The sequence below is a fragment of the Panthera uncia genome, chromosome A2, assembly GCF_023721935.1.
Source record: "Panthera uncia isolate 11264 chromosome A2, Puncia_PCG_1.0, whole genome shotgun sequence".
Classification (NCBI taxonomy): Eukaryota; Metazoa; Chordata; class Mammalia; order Carnivora; family Felidae; genus Panthera; species Panthera uncia.
The window spans coordinates 1,000,974-1,024,522 of NC_064816.1; the positions used below are offsets into that span (position 1 = coordinate 1,000,974).

Below are 23,549 nucleotides of genomic sequence, written 5' to 3' on the forward strand. Positions count from 1 at the left end.
ACTCCCTCACGACGGTCTTCCGATGTAGCGGTGAGGGGGTACGGAGGAGCCGGAGCCGCGGCACGAGCGGGGCCCGGAGCGGGGGCCCGCGCCGCGCTGCTGAGGGAGCCCGGGCCGCCTGCTGCCCGGCCGGCCACGGCCACGGCCACGGCGGAGGCCCCGAGGTAAGGACGCGCGCGCCCTCGCCACTGCCACGGCCACGCGCCCGGGCCGCCGCGCCCCACCGCGCGGACCCCTCACTCCAGACCCTGTTCACCCCCGCCCCCGGGGCCCGTACTCCAGCCCCACGTCCCCCGCAGCCCGGGGACTCCCGCGTTCTACCCGCCGCCTCCTCGCTCCAGACCTTGCCCCTTTCCCCGGGCTCAGGCCTTACTCATTCCGGCTGGCGCCTACCTTGCAGATCTCACGGTCCTCCCCGACCCCCTGACTCCAGACCCGCTGTTCTCCACGGACCCCTTACTCCAGACTCTGCTGTCCTCCATGGACCCCTCACTCCAGACCCTCCTGCCCACTCCCGGTGTGCCCTGACTCCAGACCCTGCTCTCCTCCACTGTCTCCTGACTCCGGACCCCACTGCCCACTCCCCAGGTCCCCCACCCTCCATCTTTCACCCTGGACCCCTGCCCCAGCGCACCCACCCGTTCCTGGCTTTGTGGTGTTGAAGGCCCTGAGGGAAGAGCAGGGGCTGGGGCGTGGGGAGCACTGGGGTGGGGAAGGGGCGTGCAGCCCGAGACCCGCAGCAGCAGGGGTCTTGTCCAGGGTGACCTGTTGCAGGGCACTGCTTGGGAACTGCGGCCTCGGTGTGGCTGTGCCCTCCCCCTTCCGCCCTTGCCACCGGTTTTGTTTTCCGGAAACACTTCGGATCAGGGAGGGGGTGAGGTGTCTATGCGCCCGGGGCGGTGGCCACGCTGATCTCCCTGCCCCCTTCTGCCCCAACTTTCTGGGGAAGCTTTCATGTTAGGGGCTGTCATCCTGGGCAGGCTTGGGGGTTCTTGGCCTCTGGACGGCATTGTTTGTGGGCAGTGGCCCTGGAGGGCTCCAGCACTTTGTTCCCAGTCTCCCCACAGAGGACCCTGGCCTGCGGGGGCGTCCACACATCATCCATCTGCTGGGGCTCCATCTGTGTGGGTCCTCTGTCCCTACCCTGAAGGACATGGCCAGGCTCAGGCCCCTGTAGCTCGTGGGTGTGAGAGATGAGTGGGAGCACAAAGGCTCCAGTGTAGGGGGGTGATGTCCGCAGGGACCTGATCTGGTCCCTGAAGGAAGTGGTGTCTGTGACGAGAACAGATTGGGAGCCAGACCCGCAGGTTTGAAAGGGGGAAGTTTGCGGTTTCCCTGGTAGTTTGTTTTTGTTTTTCGCTCGCGTCTCCAAATTGTGCCCCCGGAAAGGGACCCCCAGGCTCTGCAGGTAGATGGGCAGGGTGATGGCTGGGGACTGACTGCAGCACCTCTGGGAGTGCATAGGGGGTGCACACACCTGAGATGATCTGCGTCCCCCCCTTCCCAGAATGGTGTCAGTAGCCCTGATAATTGGAAGGGGCTGGGGGGCCACCGCTGTGTGTGCTGCATTTGGCTGATGGAAGTGTGACCTGCGTGGGGCCGTGGGGAGGGAGGTGTGAGAGGAGCTGGCTGGACACACCCGCCCCGCCCTAGCGGTGGGCAGAACCCCAGGGGCGCCGGGCTCGCAGTAGTCATGGGGCACAGGGCTTGCTTTTTCTGCCTCAGGTTGGCAGTCGGACCTTCTTGGGTAAAGGGGCTTGTGGTCGGATTTTGACTGCTTCTCATTTCTCTCGAGCGGATTGGGGATGAGTGTCTCGTTGCCTGGTCCTGGGCGTGTCCCTGCTCGGGGAGGACAGAGCCCCTGTGAAGACAGACTTCTTTGAACTCCTGGTTCCGGTTCCAGCTGGCTTTCCTCCTTTTCTTCTTAATTACATAGCAATTATCTGTGGGTCGGGAGAGGAAGTAGGTGAGGTGTGTTTTTTTTTTTTTTTTTTTAAGTTGAAAGCCTTCCCATCTACTCATCCCCGCTCTGAGGAAGCCGGCATGCTAGTCAGTGGACATTCCAGACACCCACAGTGTCACCTGTGTCCATGGGGATTTCCTGGTGGGTCTGAGTAAATGCTTGGGACAGGTCTGGGGGCCCCCGCTGACCCCGTTCCCTCAGGGCTGTACTTGTGGAGGGTGGCGTTTCTCCTGGGATGCCCAGTAACCTCTTGTCCCGTGATTGCCTTTGGTGCCCATCTCCTGGCCCCATGGAGCTGTCCCAGGCCACCTCACGAGCAGCAGGGTCCCTTGTCCTGGTTGTGGTGGATTCTTGGTAGATTCATTCCAGGTGGGCCCTGAAAACCCAGGGCTGAGCAGCTGGGGCTCCGTCTCCTCCTGTGAGGAGTTAGAAGTCCATCAAGGCCATGGGTCAGGTGATGGGCAGAGGGCTGGGGAAGGAGCAGGAGAGACGGGGTGCTGGGGGCCGCCAGCCTTCAGGCCTTTGGTGGCATTGGGCAGGCCAGTGTGGGCGTGCTGGTTGGGGTTGGGGTCCGCATCAGTGTCCGGTGGCCCGTCGCACCCGATGGATGCCTCGGGGTCTTGGGCTTCGCAGCGGGACATGCCAGGGAGCGCTGTGATGACTGGTCGGCAATGTTGACGTGTGGCACACTCCGTGAACCTTTGGGGAAGGGGACACCTGAACCAAGTCTTGGTTGGCGTGGGAGGACCCCACCTAGGGTGGTTTCGAGTCTGCTCCCTTCCCCTTTGGGGGCTTGGGGAGCCCGTGCCGGGCCGAGCCCTGAGTGACCCGCTGAGTGTGGAAGACAGCGCGCACGCCTATGCTCCCCGGTGCCCGCGGGACTGGCCCACGCAGGAGTGGGTGTGGCGGGAGTCTGCTTGTAAGCACTCCCCCGCCCTCACTCTCCCCGTGGCTGGTGGCCTGCCTTTACGTCTCTCTCCTACCCGGCTTCTACAGAAGCTTCTGGTGCAGGCCGTGCTCGCGCAGGACCCTACTGGCGTGGGGGTCGACACGCAGGGCCGGAGGCGCTGTCACAGGGTGGGGATGACAGCACATCTTTTCCTTGCTCAGAAACCCCGTGTCTTCCTGCTCCCAAGAACAGACTGTGGCTCTGGGCCCGGCTGTCACGCCGCTCCTGTCCAGGCCTTGTCTGGGGTCCCCTCCTCTAGAAGGCCTCCCACGTGCTCTGTTCAACCTCGGGGGGCAGCCGGAGGTCCCCTCTGGGAGCCTTCCCCCTTGGGACAGGTCCTTCCCCTTCTGGGAGCTCGGCCACAGCCATCGTCGAATGCTGGGTTATTCCTGTGAGTTCCTGGTGGCGCGAGAAGGAAGTCAAGTCAACTAGCAGGCCGGAGCTGGGGTGCGAGGTCGGCTCTCAAGTCACACCTCCTGAGGTTCTCGAGAGCCGCAGTGACGCGGAGTGAGTCCCTCAGCGGAGAGGGTGGCCGTGGGGACCAGCGTGGACGGGGTGCGTGCAGGGGAGGGTGGGGACACCCGGGGGCCATCGCTCCCCCCCACCCCCGCCGAGGAGGGGCTGCTTGCACTTGGGCCGCTCCCCCCAGAAGCGCCAGTCCAGGAGCGTTCTTGGCGGGCGGGCCGGGTGCCAGCCGTTTCCGCGCTGCTCAGAGCCTCCTGCCAGACCCCGAGTGGTTCCGGGGGGGGTCCCGGGGCCGGCAGTTGTTGTCTCAGAGGTGGAAAGGGACGTGACGTGTTGTTACCTGCCCTCCCGTTGGGCTGTGATACCTTAGAGTCCGAAGACAGTCGGGTACCCTCCTGGAGCTGACAGCTCATCTGGTCTTGGGTCTGGAGAGACCAGGTAACTCTTCCCTCTGCGGACATGGCCTCCACGGGCAAGCGTTCCCAGTGCTGCCCCAGAGGCTGTGCCTGTCATCGGGGGTCTCTGCTTGCTGCGGTCCCAGGACCGGGCTGCTGGGCACTGAGTAGGCGGGGTGGCTGACCCAGCGGGGAGTGGGCCCAGTGGAACTTCGCTGCCAGCCTGTGGTCGTAGGGGCTCTAGACAGCACCCCTCGGTCGAGCGAAGCCTCTAGCGGCTTCCCAGCAGAGGCAGAGGGATGAGGACGTTTTAGTCTCTCCAGGGTCACCTGGGTGCCCCAGGGATTAGAAATCCCAGACAGAGATTTCCAGAAAGGCTGGGGGCTGCGGGGGCGGGGGAGACTGGGATGTGGTTTGTCTGGACGCAGGCACCTGAGGGCTCTCTCACTGGTTCTAGAAGTGCTTAGGGGCTGTGCTGGGGGGCAGATGTCTTTACAGTATGTTTACTGTGCCACCTGTGCGTCTGTGCTGGCTCTCAGGACTCACCCCCAGCCGACTCAGGAAGAGCCAACGTACCAGGGGCGGGGGGCGCAGGGTTGTGCCTCTGCCGTTACACCAGCAGGGAGGGTGGTCGGGGGGCTCGTGGCTCTGCTCGCTCACGGCCCACCCTCTTAGTCCGCTGGCCCCCGCTCTGGGCCGCCTTCTCTTTCCTTCAGCTGCACTGATGGGTCTGTTGGAAATTTCTGCCGAGGACACTTTCTACACTCGGCTCTTTGCCTTTCGGCACTGCTGACAGTGGGCCTGGATCGCTCTCTGAGGACGTCCTGGGCGCTGTGGGGGCTGAGCGGCGTCCCGGGCCCCACCCACGCGATGCCAGGAGCCCTCCAGTCGTGACGGCCACAGATGTCCCAGGTGTCGCCCACTGTTCCTGGGGGCAGGATTGTCCCGGGTGAGAGCCCCGCCCTAGAGATTTCCTGCCAACCTGCAGCTGTTGCCGTGAGCTGGAGCCCCGAGGGAGCCCGTCTCGGGGCCTCGGGGCCTCCCAGGGTCTCGGGGCCTCCCAGGGCCTCGGGGCTTCCCTGGGTCTCGGGGCCTCCCTGGGGGTGTGGCCGGGCCTCCTTGGCTCTCGGTCCCAGTCCTGGACCTATAAAGTACGGCCCTCCCTCGCCCCCCGGAGCAGGAAGGCTGAGGAAGCAGGTGGGGAGAAGGCGATGGGGGCAGGTCATTCCAGCAGCCATTGGGGAGGTGGCCTGTGCTGCCTTGTGGCTCCCTGGTGGCCAGGGTCGCCCCACGCCCACCCCGCAGGGGGCAGCTGTGCGTCCCTGCCACTCTGCCCTGTCCTGCTCCTTCCTGGTTTCCTCGATGGCCGCCTGGCTGCAGGGGTAGGACTTGTACCTGCTGCCCGGGGAGGGGAGGGGGGGGGTCTGCCTTCTGTTCCAGGTGGAGGGCCCCGCGGCCAGGTGGGCTGGGGAGCTGGTCAGGAGATGTCCTTGGTTGGTGGAGAGCAGAGAGCCACAGCGGATGCTGCACTGTCTCCTTCCAAACCTGAGGGCCCTGCTCGGCTGGTCCCCACCCACCTCGTGGCTCTTGCCCTGGCCCCCTGCTCCCCGGTGCCTCTCACCCCTGGGCCTCGGCTTCCCCGGCTGAGGTCGCTCGGTGGTGCTTGGTTCCTGGGTGGTGACCCCGGTGGAGTCCCCCGGTGGGAATGGGACTCGGGCCACACGGCTAGTTGACAGGACACCGGTGGCCTTGGCGAAAACACACTAAGTGAAACTCACTTTATCTTGTTTTGCTCAACGTATTTAGGGTCACGTAGGCGTGTCCTTGCTGTTAGAGGTTGTTGGGACGGTTTGCTGTTTTCTTCCCGTTTGGGTGTGTATTTTATAGTCTTGGTTCGTCACTGCTTGGAAGCTACATTTTCTTTGGAAATGCTGGGTCTTAAGAGTACACAGGACTGAGTAGAAAATTAGCGCCCTTGCGGCCAGGAGGCTCTCGGGAGGTCTGTCAGTCGGCCGTGTCTAGGGACCTCGGTTTCAGCCAGCCAGATGTTGCCGGGGATGAGCGTGTCCCCCACACCGCGAGGGGCGCAGCCATACGGAAAGGTGTCTGTTGCTCAGCTGCAGTTGGTGTTCACTGGGCGCCTTGCGTTCTTATCCGCTCTACCCGGCTGCTGACGCCAGGGCCGCTTTGGGCTGGGGCGGGTGGCTGACGGGCCTGTGAGGTGTGGAGCGGAACCTTCACGGTCTCACGGTGGCCCCCAGGCCACACTCCGGCCACCCGCATCAGCATCTCGGATGGAATCCGCATTTTCAGCAGTCCTGCGAGTGAATTCCGGTGCGGTCTCCTGGGTGTTGGGGACTGTTCCGTCTCGGGGCCGATCTAGGGGACTGTGGTTGGGGGCTGCCACACTGGCGCCAGAGGCAAGGGCTGGGCAGCTGTGGAGTTTCTTTGGGTCTTGAACCGGCCCCCACTGCTGCACGGGGAGGGCAGCGTCCCGTGTGCCTTAGGTCGGCCAGCTCCTGGTGAGCCCCGCGCAGGTAAGTGGGGGTCCTGCCGTCGCCCCGAGCCCCTCACTGGGCCTGGTGCGCCTTCACCGCTGTGCCGAGTGAGCTCTGTGTCCTCCCCGTGGGCTGCGCCCGTGGGGGCAGGGGGCTCGCCCAGGGCCACGGAGAGGGGCCGAGGCGCGCAGCTTGGGGTCGCCGAGCCAGCCCTCCCACCTCTCCTGCGTCGTACACTTCCCGTGGCCCCACGGGCCCTGAGCAGGAGGCGTGGCCCCGGCTGTGGGCTTTCTGCACGGATCTCCCCACTCGCTGTGCCTTTTTCACCAGCTTTATTGACACATCACACTTTCCACTTGGTTTTAGTCGAGACGAATTCACAAAACCGGACAAGTTCCCTGGAATGTGCACCTTGGTAGGTTTGGTGTTTATTTTTTTTTGGTTTTTTAAGCTTATTTCAGAGAGACAGCGCTTGTGCGCGCATGGGGGAGGGGGGCAGAGGGAATCCCAAGCGGGCTCTGCGCCGTCAGCACGGAGCCCGACTCGGGGGCTTGAACTCAGTGAGCCTGTGACATTGTGACCTGAGCCGAAATCAAGTCAGAAGCTTAACTGACTGAGCCACCCAGGCCCCACTTTGGTGGTTTTTAACACAGTCACAGGGTTGTGCAACCGTCATCTCTGTTCAAATCCAGAACATCCCATTACCCCAAAAGAAGCCCCCTGAGCCCCCGTCCCCACGAGCCCCCTTCCCGTCCGTGGATGAGTCTGTCTGGACGTTTCGCACACGAGGGCTCACGCCCCGCGGGGCCTCTCGTGTCGGGTTCCCTCCCTGAGCGTCGTGTGTTTGGTCCGTCCGCGGGGCGGCGGGGGTGGGCGCCTCGCTCCTGCTGCGGCCGAGGGACTTGCGCGTGCTCGGGGGACACGTGTGTATCCATTCACCCGTCTGTGGACGTTTGGGCCGTGTCCGCCTTTCGGCTGCCGTGAACACGGTTTCGTGTGGACGTGTGTTTTCGGTTCTCTTGGGTGGACACTGAAGAGCAGTGTTGCTGGGTCACTTGGTGGCTCCGTGTTTAACCTTTTGAGGAACCGGTGGCCGTTTTCCACAGTGGCCACTCGTGTCTCCTTCCTGGGTCAGGGTCTGATCCCTTTCCGGGCACGTCTGCCTCCTCTGGGCACCCTGACCGGTTTCTCTGCAGGCCCGCCTCCCCGCTGCCCGGCACTTTCTAGAAAGCCGGGCTCCCGAGCCTCATGCGGCAGGTCTCCCGGCTCCCGAGGCCGTGGGCTCCCCTCATCCACCCCCCTCTGAGCGGTGAGTCCAGTGTCTTTGAGGGACACGTGGGCCTTGTGAGGACACAGAGTCAGTGCCCTGGTTTTGGTGGTTTTAAGTGGCGGAAACGCCGTGCGCGCACGTGGGTAAGCACGTGCTGACCCTACAGGGGAACATGAAAGGACGTTGGGAGAAGCCCCTCGGAGCCTGGCAGGTGGGCACCATTGGCACTTCAGCGTGACCCTGTGGGCATCTGAAACACAGGAGCACGCTCAACCGTGGGACCTGCCAGGCAGTGCCTGCCCTAGACGGCCGGCGCAGCTCTGACTGTGGGGGGGACAGAAACCGCTGGAAGGCCCCGTGGAGGCTCAGGTGTGGGCTGAGTGGGGGGCACGGTGCCCGGGCACATGGGGCACGCGCTAGACTCCTTCCGGGGGGGCTGCTGCCTCCGTGTCGCCTGTGTTGACGTAGCTGTCGGCCCTTCCGGCCTTGGCGAGAGTCACTGGGGTCCCTGGTCCGCTGCCGTGCCTGGTTCTCGGGGACGCGTGTGGGTCGAGGGGTGGTCCTTACCCTGAGGGAGTCCCTCCCACAGGTAGCCCAGTGCAGCCCCAGTAGAACCAGAGAGACGGGGCAGTGCCCTCTCTGTGCGTTCTGGGTGGTTTGCAGGGGCCTTGGGGGCCCTCCAGGGCCCACACCATGACCTCCGACCTTTGCACGCCCGGAGGCTTCACGTGTGCTGTACCCCGAGCTCACCCCTGAGGGTGGCCAGGCCTGGGGCAGAAGGGAAGAGGCTAAGCTCCGCCTGGCTCCCCTTCCTTCCCCCCTCCTTTCCCCTCTTCCCCACTCCTCCCCGCTCCTCCCCGCTCCTCCCCTCCCCCCTCTGCCCTCCTCTTCCCCCTACTCCCCCCTCCCCCTCCTCTTTCCCACTCCACACCCACTCCCCTCCTCCCCTGCTCCCTCCTCCTCCCCCACTGTTGTACATTGTTTTCATGGCGGAGGGTGCACTCACCTGGAGGGAGAAAGCGGATCCCTGCGTGGGAAAGGCGGACGCGAGAGTCCTGGCGTTTCTCCCCACACCCCAGCTTGTGAGGGGCCCCTGAGCCCGAGAGGCCACCTCTGGGACCTCTGCCCACACACAGGGACATGCTTTGTGGGGCTGGCACCATCGCTGCTTCCTTTCTGTGCGCGAGGCCACCGAACCTGCAGAGCGGCGGGCGGTCCCTTGTCCCCCTGCGGGCCTGTGGCAGTGCAGACGCCTCCTCCACCCCCTTGGAGGATGTCCCCTAGGAAGCACGGTTCTGCTGACGTCAAGGTCGTTATTCCCGCGCTCTTGTGACTCCTGAACGCCACTCCTGTTCTCAGTCTCCGACAGCCTGACCGACAGCCTGACCGGTGGCGATGGTCTCCGTCACCGATGAGCCTTGAACAACACGGGCGTTGGGGGCGCCGGCCTCCGACGGCCGAAAATCCACCTGGAACGCCTGAGTCCTCCAACGCGGTTGACCGGAAGCCTCGCCCGAGACTAAACCGTCCCCGACAGGGGTCTTTGTGTGCCTTACGGCAGAGCGAGCTAGAGGGAGTGAGCGCCCCCGGGAAGGCGGAGGAGGAGGAAGTGCTCTACGGGGCCGCGCCGATGGAAAAGTCCGGAGTGCGTGGGTGCCAGCCCGCGCTTCCTGAGGCCGGTGCACGTGGCCCGCCGTCGTGGGGCCGTTTGTGTTTCTTCTGGGGCTTTGCCTGTTCTCTCTTTTGCGTCCTGTCGTTTCTGGATAGTGTGCCGTCACCGTGAAGGTAGTGACCGCCCCTCCCTGCATCTGTGTCCTCTCTTCGCGGGGACGCTGGTCTGAGGAGAGGGCCTACCCTGATTTGCAAATAGGGTCACGTTTCTGGGGGTCAGGACGTGACTTCGTGGGGACACAAGCCCGCCCACCCCGAGGACTGCTGTGCTGCTGGCGTCGCGGTCACAGTCACGCTGGGCCGGTGGGCCTGCCAGGTGAGCAGCGCCCTGGGGACCATCATGTGCGGTGGGACGCGCCTGCCCCCTCGGCAGGCAGTAGCTCCGTGGAAAGGTGCGGGTGGGGGTTTGTGGGCACAGGCCGGTGCTTGCTGATGGTGGCTGGTTCCAGACGTGCGCCCTCCAGGACAGTGTGCACCAGCCCCGGGCAGCTGCCGAGCCCTGGCACACGTCCGGCACGACCGAGCGTGTTTCCGGTAATGTGACGGTGACTCCTTGCTGGACGGCTCCGCGTGGACTGTGTGTGGGGCGTTGGGGGGCGGGGGGGGTCAGTGCTGCCTGAGCAGCAGGACCCAGCCGGACGCTCGTGTCATTTAGTGGCTCAGCGTCTCACGCGAGCCATCCGGTGGAGGGCCTGTGCCCAGACCAGCCACGCGGGCATCCCTGCCGTCACCCCGGACCCCTCCCGTTTGCCTTCAGTCCTTCGTTATGGAAATGTTCGGACGCAACTGGGTGCAGAGAGAGGCCCCACCGTCACCAGCCTCCCAGATATCATTTCCTGCCGCTGGAAATAGAGCAGGAGGTGCCGGCAGGTGACCCTGGGCCTCACCATGGCCCCACCGTCTGGAGGACGGCTGCTGACAATTCTTTGCTCGGTCCTGGTGGCCACAGTCTAGGCTGTGGAGCTTGTGGTCGGGACCTTGCCTCTCTTTTGTAATCTGATTAATTCTGGGAGAATTCTAGCGTGTCCAGAGGTCACAAGGAAAGTACAATGCTCTGGACGCCCCTACTCTTCACGGCCCAGCAGCCTGTTACCTGTGCCTCTGTCCCTCGCCTGCCGTGATGGGACCAGCCTGTCTCCTATCCCTGCGTCCCGGCCAGGACTCTGGGCAGGAACCCTGTGCCCCCTCAGTGCGCCCGCGGGCTTACGCTCACCCTGGACATCGGCCTTTCCCTCCTGGTCACTGAGAAGTGACCTCAGGCCACCCTCTTGGCACACGTAGCCCGCGTCTGTGGTTCCCACGGATGACGGTTCTCCCGCTTTCACCCCGCCGGTTAGCTGGCAGCCCCCGCCGTGGGGGTCGGGGTGGGGTGTGCACTCTCCTCCCCGGTTTATTTGGGGTCGGGGTCCTTCATTGTAGCTCCACTGTGACGACCCGTTGCTGCTTAACTTGCGTCAACACTGGCCTCGTCACGGGGGGCCGGTTGGGCTGGCGCCCGTGCCTGCCATTTTGGGGCCGCTTCCTTCCTTTTTGTCATAACATGACCTCGCGGGTGACCTTGGACTTCTCGGCTGCTGCTACAAGGTCGGCCGTGTCTCCGGGGTCCAGGTCGCTCCTGGGGAGTGGCACCCACAAGGGGAACTCGGGGCTCCTGGGGCACTGCGACCCTGAGCCCAGGTGACTCTTGGGGAGGGGGCCTCGCCTACGCGTCCGCAAGCTCGGGAGGGATGCGCGTGCCCAGGGATGCCCGCTTGGGTCCTGAGTGAGGCGCATGCTTCTGAGTCCGCACCCACCACCGGCTCCTACCTGTGCTTAGGCAGGAGGCTGCCTGCGTCTGCACGTGCCCCAGCTCTGGGCCGGGCTGGTGATGTCAGCCAGGGACTGTGACATCACTGAGTGGGGCTGGTCAGAGAAGGGGGTTCTTGGAGCCTCCACCAGGGGAGCTGACCCCTGGCCCTGACAAGATGGGGGACGCCCCCAAAACCACAGCAGGTAACTCAGCTGAGGGGGGCACTCGCAGGACGGCACTGCCCCCGGCCCGGAGCAGTCTCTGCAAAACCCGCTCGGTGTGGCCACGGCGGGCCGGCAGCTTCCAGGGGCTCTGCCTGGGCGCTGGGCAGTGGTCCCTGCGGTGGGGTTCCTACCCCGTGTCAGGAACCTGGGCCCACGTTGGTTGCGTTGGGACGGGGTTTATTTTCGTCCCGAGTGAGGGATGGGAGGCCCTCTCCCCCAGGACAATTATTTTTAGCTCTGGCGCTGGGCCTGGGCCGACAGCAGACACTTCCGCTCCCCTGAGGTCTCGGGTTACCCTGCCTCCCCCAGGTATGCCGGGCTGGGCCCCTGCCCGCTCCTGGGACCTGGAGGAGCATCGTTCTCACTAGGCTCTGGCCCCGGACCTGTTTCAGCGGCGCTGTGTCGTCCCTGTCCCTGCTTCCCACCCGCCAGCATGTGATTCGCTCTTGCCATTCCCCTGCGGGTCCCACCTGGCTTTCAGAGTGTCCCGAGGGGACCCAGAATGCTCCCATGTGGCCCGTGCTGGGTGGGGTGGCCTGCCAGGGCATGCTGAGTTTGGCCACCGTCCGGAACATTTGCAAGTCTGTGCTGCCTTTGGGGTTGTGGGGTGGTGGCCCTTTCCTCGTGAATAGGGGCCGGTGTCCTCCGGGCTGTCCGTGGAAGGGGTCGCAGTGGACCGCTGCTCCCCTGCCTTCATGGCGCCTGCCGTCCTCTGCGGGCGGTGACCCACGTGGTGACCGTACAGCCTGTTGTAAGGAGACCTACAGGGGCAGACGTGAACCAACCCTTGGCCAGCACGCGGCTTGGGGAAGCTGCCGTTGGGGGGCGCCGGCGTTGTGTCGAGGGACCTGTGGGCTCCGGGACCGGCGGTGGGGCGGTGCGTGCACGAGCAGGCCTCCAGAGTTGCGCCCGGTCGCCTGGTCTCTGTTGCCCGCGGGGCCGTCAGAGGCCCCCTTGGGACCGTGAGGCCACGAGGGGCTGCAGGGAGGCGCACGCAGAGGGAGCCTGTTGTGGAGTGGGGAGGCTGGTGGAGGCTGCTGCCAGACCCTGGACCCCCAGCGTCACAGGGATCTCTCAGAGGGGACCCTCGAAGCCGTCCCACGGGGGCACGCGGGCCTCCCTGGCCCACAGAGGGCAGCTCTGCGCGCCCAGGAAGGGTTTGCACCCCAGATCACGCGGCCGGGCAGAGATGGAGGGCGTGCCTGCCGATCTGGGGTGGGGACCGAGGGTGCCTCCCACCTGGAAGCGCAGGTGGGGGTCACTGCGCAGGGGGTGAGGGGGCTGCTAGGGCCGAGGAGGGGCCTCCCAGGAGGGCTGCGGGCTAAGGTGCAAAAGCGGGAGGCGTCCAGAGGGGCGGCTCCTGTGTGCCTCGGGGCAGAGTGGTACGGGTACTTCCTGCCCCATGAAGCCTGTGTGCAGGGTGGGGTGGGGGGTGGAGTCTGGACCCGAGTCTCCCTGCCTGCAGAGGGGGTCGCCGAGCCCTCCCCAGACCTTGTGCTCTGCACCGCAGCCTCTCCAGCTCCGTTCTGGTGCCCTGTCCCGGCATGAGCTCCTGTGTGCCGGGAACGGGTTGCTTCAGAAGGGCAGAGACCCTCCCATCACTCGGGAGGTGCCCAGGGTTTGAGAAGCTGCGTGCCAGGCCCCGGGACAAAGACCGCATCTATGGTTATCTGCCCCGAGTGTGTGTCCCCCTGGCTTCATCTGCGTGGAGGCCGTCCCTGGCCGCCTGCTTCTGTGTGGCCCCGAGGAGGTCCCGCTCCTGGCTCCCGCCCCGTTTCTTTGACGCTTCCTCTTCGGGGCGCGCCCAGGGCCCTTCAGCCCTGAGTTCTGCCGTCATCAGGACAGTGCAGATCATGAGATGAGGGCGCGTTCTGTCTCCTTGGGGTCTTTTGATTTCCCGTGGGTTTTCCATCTGATTGACTCTGGCGGCCTGTGTGTGTCTGTGCATGTGTGTGTGTGCACATGCGTACGTTCTTAATTACTTTGTGACGGAAGGTGTGTGTCTGCAAGGGACGCAGGCATTCAGGGAGCTGCAGACTAGAAGCACACCCACCGCAGGCCGCGGCACCGGGGCTGGAGGGCACTGTTGTGCGCGCTGTGCGGGCTTCCAGGAAGTCGTGCCGCCAGTTGGAAGTTTCCATCTGAGCCGGCAGGTGCACCCCCAGGTGTGCACCGCGAGAAACAGAAGCTCGTGTCCACACGGGAACTCGTGCACCAGCGTCCGTCCACACACATGCTTCTCAGCACCCAAAGATGGACACGACCCAGATGTCCGCTGACGGACGAACAGATACGCTTGGTCCACCGCGCACGCACACGTCCCTCGGCTGCGAGCAGGAGCGAGGCGCCCACACCCGCTGCCCCGTGGACGGACCCTGAACACGTGACGCTCAGGGAGGGAACCAGACACGAGAGGCCACACGGGGTGTGAGCCCGCGTGTGTGAAACGTCTGGAACAGGCTCATCCATGGACACGAAGGGCGGGCTTGTGGGTGCTGGGGGGTGACTGCTTGATGGGGATGGGTTTTTTTTATTTTGGTTGATGGAATGTTCTGGAGTTGGATCACGGTGATGGTTGCATAACTGAACGTATTGAAGACCTCTGAATCGTACACTTTTCGAGGGCGAGTTGTATGGTATGTGGATCGTATCTCCATAATGCAAATAATAAACTAGGGACTTCGAAGCCAAAGCAGGCAGCCTCCACCCTGCGGAGGAAAGAAGTGCTCTCTGGCTTTTCTCTTCGGATGGATCTGATGCCCCCACCATGCGCGGGGAGCAAGGCTCTGGCATGAGCTCAGGAGGGCGGCTGCAGCCGGTGGAGGACTTTGTTCTAATAGTAAACTTCAGACTCGGGTCCGTCCGTGTAGACTCACCTTCAGGTGGACAGAGGCATTTGCAGGCCTCTGGGCGCTCATGGTGGGCGGGGGACGGGTCCCATCGGCCCCAGACGTACACATTCCTTCCCGGGTGAGCCCAGCCACCGTCCTGAGACCCCATCCCCCCTGCCTGTTCTAGGCCATGCCACTGATGGAGCGAGGAAGTTGGGGATCTGTGCAGACATCCTCCTTCGGGGTTGGGCCCTGTTCGCGACTGGTCCTCCTGGACCCACTGGAGCGATGGCCCAGGGTCCCCAGGGCGTACCAGAGCGATGGCCCCCAAGGCAGGCAGGGCCTTGCTTCTTCCTGACTAGGAAGCCTGAGGGCCTGAGGTCTTCGTGGCTCAGGCAGGGGGGTGGGAGGAGCTTTCTAAGCGATGCGGATGCGCACGTGTGTGCGTGGGCATGTGTGTGTGCACCACACCCTGGACCCCCTCTGTGGGGGCCCCCCGGCCCTGGGCTGGCCAACGTCGAGGGAGTACTGGGGTCAGGTGACACGGTCACTGCCTCCCTGGGACGTCCCGCAGCAAGGGCGCTTCCACACCCTGCCCACCCCGCTCACACAGCCTCAGTGTGGTTCCCTTGAGGTAAAACCGCTGCCTGCCCCTACCCGCGCTGAGCCCGGCGGTGCCCACGCTGCCCTGTCTTCTGTCGCCTGGGCTCTGGTGGTCGCTCATGGACGGTCAGAGGTGCACGGCCTCTGCAAGATGTGGGAAGGCGTCCGGTGCCTGTGGGGCGGGAACTCGCAAGCTGGGTTGTGGCGCTCTGGGCCTGATGGCGGTGTGGCCCCTGGCGCGCACTCAGACTCTAAAGGGGGACGCGTTTGGTAGGGGGCGCTTAGAGGAGCTCGTTGGTGGTTTCTGTTTGAGGAGATTCTTCAGCTTTGGTGCGAGCAGCTGGCGGAGGCGTGGCTGAGAGGCCAGCTTGGTGGCAACCACAGGCTGCAGGGACGGGGGGTGGGGGTGGTTGGGGAGGGCTGGGCCTGGGGACACAGACCCGGGGTGGTTTCTGTGGGCACCTGTCCCTCACTGCTCCCAGCTCGGGTGGCTGCCTGCCTGCCCCCTGCATCCTGGGGGCTGCTCAGTGTCTGCCCTGCCCTCCACAAGGCCAGCTTCGTACCCAAGGGGCCAAGGCCAGTCCCACCCCGGTGGCGCGCACGGCCTGTGCCCTGTCAACCTCGGAGCCCGCCTGACCTCCCTCGGCGGCTGCTGCCCAAGTGAAGCCTTGCCAGGGTCAGGATCCTCCGCAGCCCCACCTGACCGCGAGGTCACAGGCTCCTGGAATTAGGCCCAGGGACATCGTGGGGTGGGGTGCTGTGCGGGGTGCAGTTCAGAGGCCTCTGAGGTCAGTGGTGAGGGCCTGTCTCCCAACCTTGGGCACATTCTGCTCTGTTGTCTGTTTTCTCTCTACCGAGGAGCACACCCTTGGCTTGGGGAGAGGGCCCGGCCCTCTCTGCACCCAGCCTTGGTCTCCACACCTGGCTTTAAGGCTCTAGGGCCCCTGTCACTTGACTGGCCGTCACCTCTGCCAGCAGAATTGTGCTTGAGCCATGGGGTGGGGGTCAGAGCACCCCTCACACGTGCAATTCACAATGGCCTGAGTCACTGCACTCCTGTGCATCCCAGTCCACAGCCGCATCTGTGCCTTGAGAGATCTTTCCAGGACGCCACTATGCTGCACAAGCCTCTGTGGCGTGGTTTTCCGCTAACACCACAGTCTTGGGCCTCCCTGCCAGTCTGGGCTCTGGACCCCGGGGCTGCGTCGGGGGCAGGGGGACAGATTCCGGCCTAGACTCTAACCTGTGCCTTCGTTTCTCCGCCAGCTGGGAGCCACGAGATTTGAGGCGGCGGGACCGGTCAACAGAATGCGTCCTCCCTCTGCACGCGACCCCGAGGCCACCGAGATGAGCGCCACGGCCGGGCCCTGGCAAGCGCCCACGTCTCACTAGCAGGGAGCCCGCCGGGCCACCATGGTGTACTAGCCCCGAAGAGCCGCCCGCAACCTCAGGTCTGCACAGACCCGGGATTTGCTCGGCAGCAGAGTCACCGTGGAGAGGCCAGGGTACCACAAACTTATGGATTTTGACAAGAAAGGAGGGAAAGGGGAGTCGGAGGAGGGTCGGAGAATGTCCAAGGCCAGCGGCCGGACCAGCCATGGCGTCCGGAGCTCGGGGACCAGCTCGGGGGTCCTGATGGTGGGCCCCAACTTCCGGGTCGGGAAGAAGATAGGCTGTGGCAACTTCGGGGAGCTCCGGCTAGGTGAGCCCACTCGTGTGTGCGTTCTGGGGCCCGGGGGAGGGGAGGTCCTGGCAGTGCCGCGGTCGCCGCTCCCAGATGGTTTCCAGGTTGTCGGGACTGGGAATTCAGGTACGTGTGAGTTTCTGCCCCCAAAGGAGGAGGCTGTGCTGGAGGGGCGGGTGCCCGGCCTCACCCCTGCGTTGCTGAGGGCCAGTTTTGTGGGGGGGGCGGGGGTCTGGGCCCCCGTGTGGGTGGACCCACGTGGAAGCCGCTAGCTTCTAGCTGGTGGGTGCGGGTGCACGTGCAAGGTGAAGCGAGAGCTCAGCTCCCTCTCCGCACTTGGCTCAGCAACCGTACGCGGGGCCGGGGTCACTGGTGGCCCCTCGGGGCTGGGTTGACCTCCCTGTCCTGAGCCAGAGCCGTACCTCAGCCGCTGCAGAGGCTGCCGGGGTTGGGCTTGGGGAGTGTCACTGCCTGTCTGTGGCTTCCCCGGCCCCAGGCTTGGGGTTTCTGAGCCAGCAACGGGCAAGGGCTGGGCTCCAGTCTCCGTGTGCGGGTTGGTGGGGCGGGCAGGGCGGGTGCCGGGCTCCAACACCAGAGGCGTCTGTCATTCAGCGACTGACACTGCCGGCTTCACGGGAGAGACAGGCGCCTTCCCCAGAGCCGGACCGGGTGTACCCGGCCCGGCCCGCACAGCAGGGCCCCCGGCAACCTGGTGACCAGTCTGCAGCTCGTGCCAGATGGGGCCGCCTCGACGCACGCCTGCCCCGTTAGGATGCGTGTGTGTGCACACGCGTGCTTGTGCAAGCAGACGGACACGCAGCGGGCCCGGTCCTGACCTGCGGCCTGGTGTCCGGATCACAGTCTGTACAGCAGGGGTCTTCTGCGCCGACAGAAGAGTGCGTGTGCTGGGCCGTGGGTGCAGCGGCTGGTAGCTTAAACGTTTTCTAAAACTGAGGTATGTGTTCCTTTCTGCCCGGCTTTTGCTCTGCGAGGTTTCGCGAGTGTCCCTGCGGTTGGGTGTGTAGGTGACCGGTTGCTGTCTGTCACCCTGTCCATCTGTGTGACCGCACCTCACCGTCCACGTCTGTCGTCCTGCTCAGGGACGCTCAGCCGGGTGTAGATTTCCGCCGTCGTGAATAAAACTGGCCTGAGCGCCCCTCTCCGAGTCCCACGCACGAGTGTTTCTGTTGAAGCCCCAGGTCGGAGGGGAGGTGTGTGTCGATGAGAAAGTGCGGACTGGTCTCCAGAGTGATGGTAGCTTTTCTAAGCTCCTGCGGGCAGCACGTGAAGGTCCGGGGTACCCCAGTCCTCACCACCATCTCAGTGGCCAGGCTTTTCCACTTTGAACGTGCGCGTGGATGTGAAGGGGTTTCCGTGTGGCCTTCCCTGATGACAGTAAGCTGGACGTTCCGAGAGCCCCTTTTTACCTCTGGCGTCCGATTTCGATCCTGTGCTGTTTAAGGTGGTTTTCTTTGTGACAGTCCCGGTGGGGGCTCCTTGGAGCCGCGTCGGTGTGTGTAATACTTCCTCATTAAATTGGAAAAACTTCAGTTATTATTTCTTCGGGTTTTTTTCTGCCTCCGTTTCTGTCTCTGCATCCTCAGGCTCCAGTTACACGTAGGTGGAGAGGGTTTGATGCTTCCTGTAGGTCCCTCAGGCTGCTCTTCGGTTTTCTTGTAGTTTTTTTCCCCTGCTTCACTCCAGTTACCTTTTGCTCTCGTGTGAGTTCACCCTTCTTTTTTGCTGCCGCGTCCAGTCTGTTGTTGGAGTCATTCTGGTGACTTCTTGATTTTCTATGTGGCGTTTGTGACTCCGCTCGACCCCTGCTTCTCTCTCTCGGGATCTCCAAGCTGCTCGTTCAAACCTACTTGTAACCGTTTTACAGGCCAGGTCTTTGGCGCCTTTGACTATGTTTTTCCTTGTGATTGTCTGATTTGCCTCCTTTTCTACACATGAGTGGTGTTTCACGTGTTGGAAATTGTGGGTGTCTCATGGTATTGGTCGGGGTTCTGCCTTGTCCTGGAGACCCCTCTCGATAGCGCGAGGGCCGGTTTTTGGCTCCGTTAGGGGAGGCTGAGGGCTGACCTTACTCGAAGCCTGGAGCCACCCGGTCCCGAGGCGAGGGCTTTCTGGGTTCTCGGCCGAATGTCAGGGGAGGTCAGGGCAGCCTCCGCATGCTGGATGGCCACGGCTCCGGCCCTGTGTGGCCCCCGGAACCTTCCTCCTGCTCGTGGCCCCTCGGGAGGTACTTCCCGTCTGGCCTCTGGACTCTTGCCTTCCGCCCGTGCAGGGGGCGAGGCTCCCAGAGCCCCGAGTGCCTGAGCTCCAGCCCCTGCGGCCCGCACGTCCCCAGACCCCAGCCGTGCCGGACACACCCACTCTCGCCTTCACCTCGGGCTGCACTTCAAGGAGACTGGCTCTCCCTGAACTCACGTGTGCAGTCAAAACACGAAGGTTTCTTCAGCAGCACACAGTAAAGTTAGCAGTTCCCAGAAAGGCTCAATAGAACATCTGCTTATGAGAATGCGTGGCTAAGAGCGAGGCCGGGCAGGCCGCGGGCAGGGCACCGCTCGCACAGTGTGACGCTCGCACAGGGCACCGTGTGACAGCGCTGGTTCCTGCGCACAGACGCTGCGATGAAAAACGGGCAAGAGGGGTGCCGGCGGGCTCAGTCGGAGAAGCACGTGGCTCTTGATCTCGGGGTCATGAGTTTGAGCCCCACCGTGGGCTGTAGAGGTTTCTTAAAAAGTTGAACATGGGCGACAGATGTGAACGGACACTTCGCAAAAGCAGACAGGCCAACAGCCGGGGAGCACGGGAGGCTTTCCGCCGCAGGAGTCCGAGCAAGGCAGCCGCGTGAGTTCCTCCCTCAGGGGGGCCACCCCAGCAAATCTGCCAGACGAGGGAGCCGGCCGGCCCGTCGGAGGTCCCGTGTGGCGCCGCTCACGTCAGCCGTGCTTGTAGAAGGACCTGGGGACGGGGTGGTCGTCCCCCAGGGTCACGGGTAAGCCAGGCAGTGTCCCCGTGACGGACGTGCCGCAGCGCGGCGTGCAGGAGGACCCAGGGAGGAGAGAACGTGCCGGATGATTCCGCCTCGGAGGCTCCCTCTCGGGACGTGAAGGTGGAGACTGACCGGGCAGGGGCGTGCGTGGTGGCCACGTTTTCTGTCCCGATACAGGGCTGGCATTGCACAGGGTTCCACGTTTGCCAGAGCTCCCGGTCTGAGGCACGTAAGGTGTGTGCATTACAGGTAACTGTCTCCCTGGGGAGAACGAGAACTGGGTCCACCCTGAGCTTAATCCTCGGTCCTTATAGGCTGGGATGTTGACGGGACAGGCTGCTGATGTCTGCGACTGTGAGATGCTCTTTTTTTTTCAATTAAAAATAAGGGAGATCCAGCGGTGCCTGGGTGGCTCGGTCGGTTGAGGGCCTCACTCTTGATTTTGGCTCAGGCCATGGTCCCAGGCTCTGCGCTGAGCACAGAGCCTACTTAAGATTCTTCCTCCTCCCTCTGCCCCTTCCCCACTGGCGCCTGCGCTCTGTCTCAAAAATAAAAAAACAAAAGAGCAGGGGGTGACAGCTGCGCAGATACGCAGTGGGACGAAGAGCAGGCTACTGATGTCATCTAGGCAGTAAGGACGTGGGTCTTCCCTGCACCGGTTTTCCATTTTTTTGGTTTGAAACTTTCATAACACAGGAGGCAAAAACCTATTTGTAATCAAAGCCCAGGGAGCAGGGCTTGAGGGGAACTTTCTTTCCCTGCTGAGAGTCCGCAGGAAGCCTCTCAGTTGTCACACCGAGAGAACCGAGGTCTGCGGGAAGATGGGGCCCCTCTGCCCACCCCTTCCAGGCCGTGGCAAGAAATGGGGGAAGCGGAAAAACCGACCGGGGAAGCAGCGAGCTGGGGCTAAGCCCAGAGGCGTGATCACGTGCACGCAACAGCCAGAGCGGTCTCTCAAGAAGCAGTTAGAAATGAATTTTTCTGTTTGAGCAACAAAGAGTTGGAAAATAAACATTTAAAAGCAGTACCATTGTAAGTGTGCCCAGACCTGCCCAGTGCCTCCGGAATAAGTTAATAAAGGACGTGCAGGCTCTTCACCAGGAACCGAAAACATCAGCGAGGGAAGTTAATTCCCAGTCGTGGCTGGGGCCGCGATGTCCCCTCCTCAGCCTCTCCTGCAGGCCTGAGGCGACGTCTCTGCAGCCTTCTGGGGACGTTGACAGGCTGACTCTGAAACGGCCACTTGGAACAGAGGCCCGAGAGTGGCCGACGCAGGCCCAGGCACCCCCACCCCCACTCCCCACCCCCCCCACCGGGCGCCGCCGTGGTGGTGCAGACACCTCGGAGCACGATGGGGCGGGGCGGTGACCCATGCCGTGGGCTGACGTGCGTGGGGAGCCCTGGCCGTGTCCTGTGAGGCGGGACTCAGCTGTGTCTCTGCCACCACATCGGGGCGGGTGTCACCCAGACCGTGCACCGGGATGGAGAGGAAGCCGAGGCCTTCTCCCACGATGGATCCTACTCAGGACAGCGGGACAGGTGGTGATGGAGCAGGTGTACCATGTGGGGGCCACGTCCGTGGACTTCAGGGCCTGGTGAGGCCAGTCCAAGGGCTGGGACAGGACAGTGCGGGCAGGGGCACAGGTGCGCACAGCGCCGTGCACGGTCATTTCCACAGGGGCTGGGGGCCGGCAGTTAGACTTGAGGGGTCGGGCGGCCCCTCCATCACGCGGCAGGTGGGGGCCGGGTGTCCGCACACAGGGAGGTGAGACCCTTCACAGAAGCCCCGAGCTGCCGGAAGGCCCGTCTGGGGTACTGCCGGCGTCAGGGGCTCTAGTTTTGACAGCTCTGTGAGTTTGGGCTCCCTAGGGGTCCTGAGGGCTGGTGATGGGCTTGGGAAGGCCGTGTGCCCTGGGCTGTGTGTGTCTCTAACCCATGAGGCACACACTCCCAGCCCCAGGTGTGGTGACTGTGTTGCCCTGAGAAGCCAGCCAGGGACTCTCAGCCTACCAGGTGCTGCCGGGCAAGGTGTCACTGGAGCACAGGTTCCTTCCTGCACGGGCAGGGGCCTGGGGCCAGTCCCTTCTCTGTGCCACGAGGGAGCTCCCCACCCTGAGGGCCGGGAGGAGGGTATGCAGCACCTTGGGTGAGTCCTTTGCGGGACTTGACCAGGACAGGCCTCTCTGTGGGGCTTCTTGCCAGGGGGGCCTTGCTCCACAGTGAGGGGGAGGCGGGGTCCGGGCGGGGGGGGGCAGGGGCCTGGACGCCTCCTGGTTCTCCGCGGTGGGAGCGGAAGGGGGTGCCCCGGGATCACCGCGGCCGTCTGTTCTCTTTGTTTTTATAGATGGGAGAAATTGGAGCGAGCTGGTGTGCTGGAGGGAAGGATCCCATAGAGAGGAGTTTGGGACCAGCCCCCTTGAGTGGGCGGGGTGGGGGTTGGAGGGGGAGGAGAGGCTGGCTGGCAGGGTGGGCTCTGCGATGAGGGTGTGGGGCACATGAGCGCCGCCCATGGTGGGGGTGGGGGTGGGGGTGGGGCTCGTAGGCGTTCTTGTTACTCCTAGGACATGGTCAAGTTCAAGGGGGGGGGGGCTTGTCCCCTGGGGGGGGGTCTCCTCCCTGCAGGGGGGTGCATACCACGCTGACAAGCCTCTCTTCCACAGGGAAGAATCTCTATACAAATGAATACGTAGCTATTAAACTGGTGAGTCCCGGCCCCCCCTCCCGCCTCCCAGCCCCACATCCGTCCCCGCTGCCCGGTGTCACGGGAGGGGCGGTGGGCGCGCACCTCGGGTGACCCGGCCGCCACGTCTACCTGCCCCTCCCAGGAGCCCATCAAGTCCCGGGCCCCTCAGCTGCACCTGGAGTACCGCTTCTACAAGCAGCTCAGCGCCACAGGTACCCGCGCCGGCGCAGTGCGGGGCCGGGGTGGGGGGGCGCCTCGCCTCGCGGGCAGGGTCCTCACAGGCCCGTGTGTCGTCCCCTGCAGAGGGCGTCCCTCAGGTCTACTACTTCGGCCCGTGTGGGAAGTACAATGCCATGGTGCTGGAGCTGCTCGGGCCTAGCCTGGAGGACCTGTTTGACCTGTGTGATCGCACGTTCACACTCAAGACGGTGCTCATGATCGCCATCCAGCTGGTGCGGGCCGAGGCCGTGTGGGGGCGGGGACGGGGCGGAGGCAGCTGCGGGGGCGGGGCGAGGGTGGGGAGGGGCGGGGCGAGGGTGGGGAGGGGCGGGGCGAGGGGCCGGCCCTGAGGCCCGCCGCCCCGCAGATCACGCGCATGGAGTACGTCCACACCAAGAGCCTCATCTACCGCGACGTGAAGCCCGAGAACTTCCTGGTGGGGCGCCCGGGCACCAAGCGGCAGCACGCCATCCACATCATCGACTTCGGCCTGGCCAAGGAGTACATCGACCCCGAGACCAAGAAGCACATCCCGTACCGCGAGCACAAGAGCCTGACGGGCACGGCGCGCTACATGAGCATCAACACGCACCTGGGCAAGGGTGAGCCGCGCGCGGGCCGGGCGGGGGGGCGCGCGGGCCGCGCTGACCTGCTCTCCCCCCGCAGAGCAGAGCCGCCGCGACGACCTGGAGGCGCTGGGCCACATGTTCATGTACTTCCTGCGCGGCAGCCTGCCCTGGCAGGGGCTCAAGGTGGGCGCGGGGCCGGGGGCGCGGGCGCGGGGCGCCGCCGGGTCGGCGTCGGCTGACCGCTGTCCCCGCAGGCCGACACGCTCAAGGAGCGCTACCAGAAGATCGGGGACACCAAGCGGGCCACGCCCATCGAGGTGCTCTGCGAGAGCTTCCCAGGTGAGGGACGCCGGGTCCGCACCGCCCCGGGCCCGCGCGGCCCGCGCCCCACTGACCCCTGTGTCCCCCGCCGGCTCTCCACAGAGGAGATGGCCACATACCTGCGCTACGTGCGGCGCCTAGACTTCTTCGAGAAGCCTGACTACGACTATCTGCGCAAGCTCTTCACCGATCTCTTCGACCGCAGCGGCTTCGTGTTCGACTACGAGTACGACTGGGCGGGGAAACCCCTGGTACGTGGGGGTCCGGGTTCCTGGAGTGGGCGGGGCGCCAGGACAGGCGGGCCAGGAGCCTGGGTGCCTGCTGCCAGCAGGACCCCGGCTTTGTGAGGGGTGGGGAGAGGCCGCCCGGCCTCAGCGCTGCGTCCTGACCCCCCCCCCCCCCCCCCCCCCCCCC

The 23,549-nt window shown here is 64.3% G+C and overlaps 1 protein-coding gene across 1 annotated transcript in view; it reads left to right on the top strand.

The window, feature by feature from the left end:
• The first annotated feature begins 47 nt into the window (after positions 1–47).
• The window catches only part of CSNK1G2 (casein kinase 1 gamma 2), a 24,426-nt gene continuing 924 nt past the window's right edge, over positions 48–23,549 (top strand). Inside the window, exons 1-9 of the mRNA XM_049639542.1 lie at positions 48–164; positions 15,925–16,360; positions 22,004–22,044; positions 22,169–22,238; positions 22,330–22,478; positions 22,613–22,847; positions 22,912–22,997; positions 23,069–23,153; positions 23,238–23,386. Of these exons, the coding sequence (XP_049495499.1) occupies positions 16,177–16,360; positions 22,004–22,044; positions 22,169–22,238; positions 22,330–22,478; positions 22,613–22,847; positions 22,912–22,997; positions 23,069–23,153; positions 23,238–23,386 (999 nt within the window). The 5' untranslated portion in view covers positions 48–164; positions 15,925–16,176. The remainder of the gene's footprint in view (positions 165–15,924; positions 16,361–22,003; positions 22,045–22,168; positions 22,239–22,329; positions 22,479–22,612; positions 22,848–22,911; positions 22,998–23,068; positions 23,154–23,237; positions 23,387–23,549) is intronic.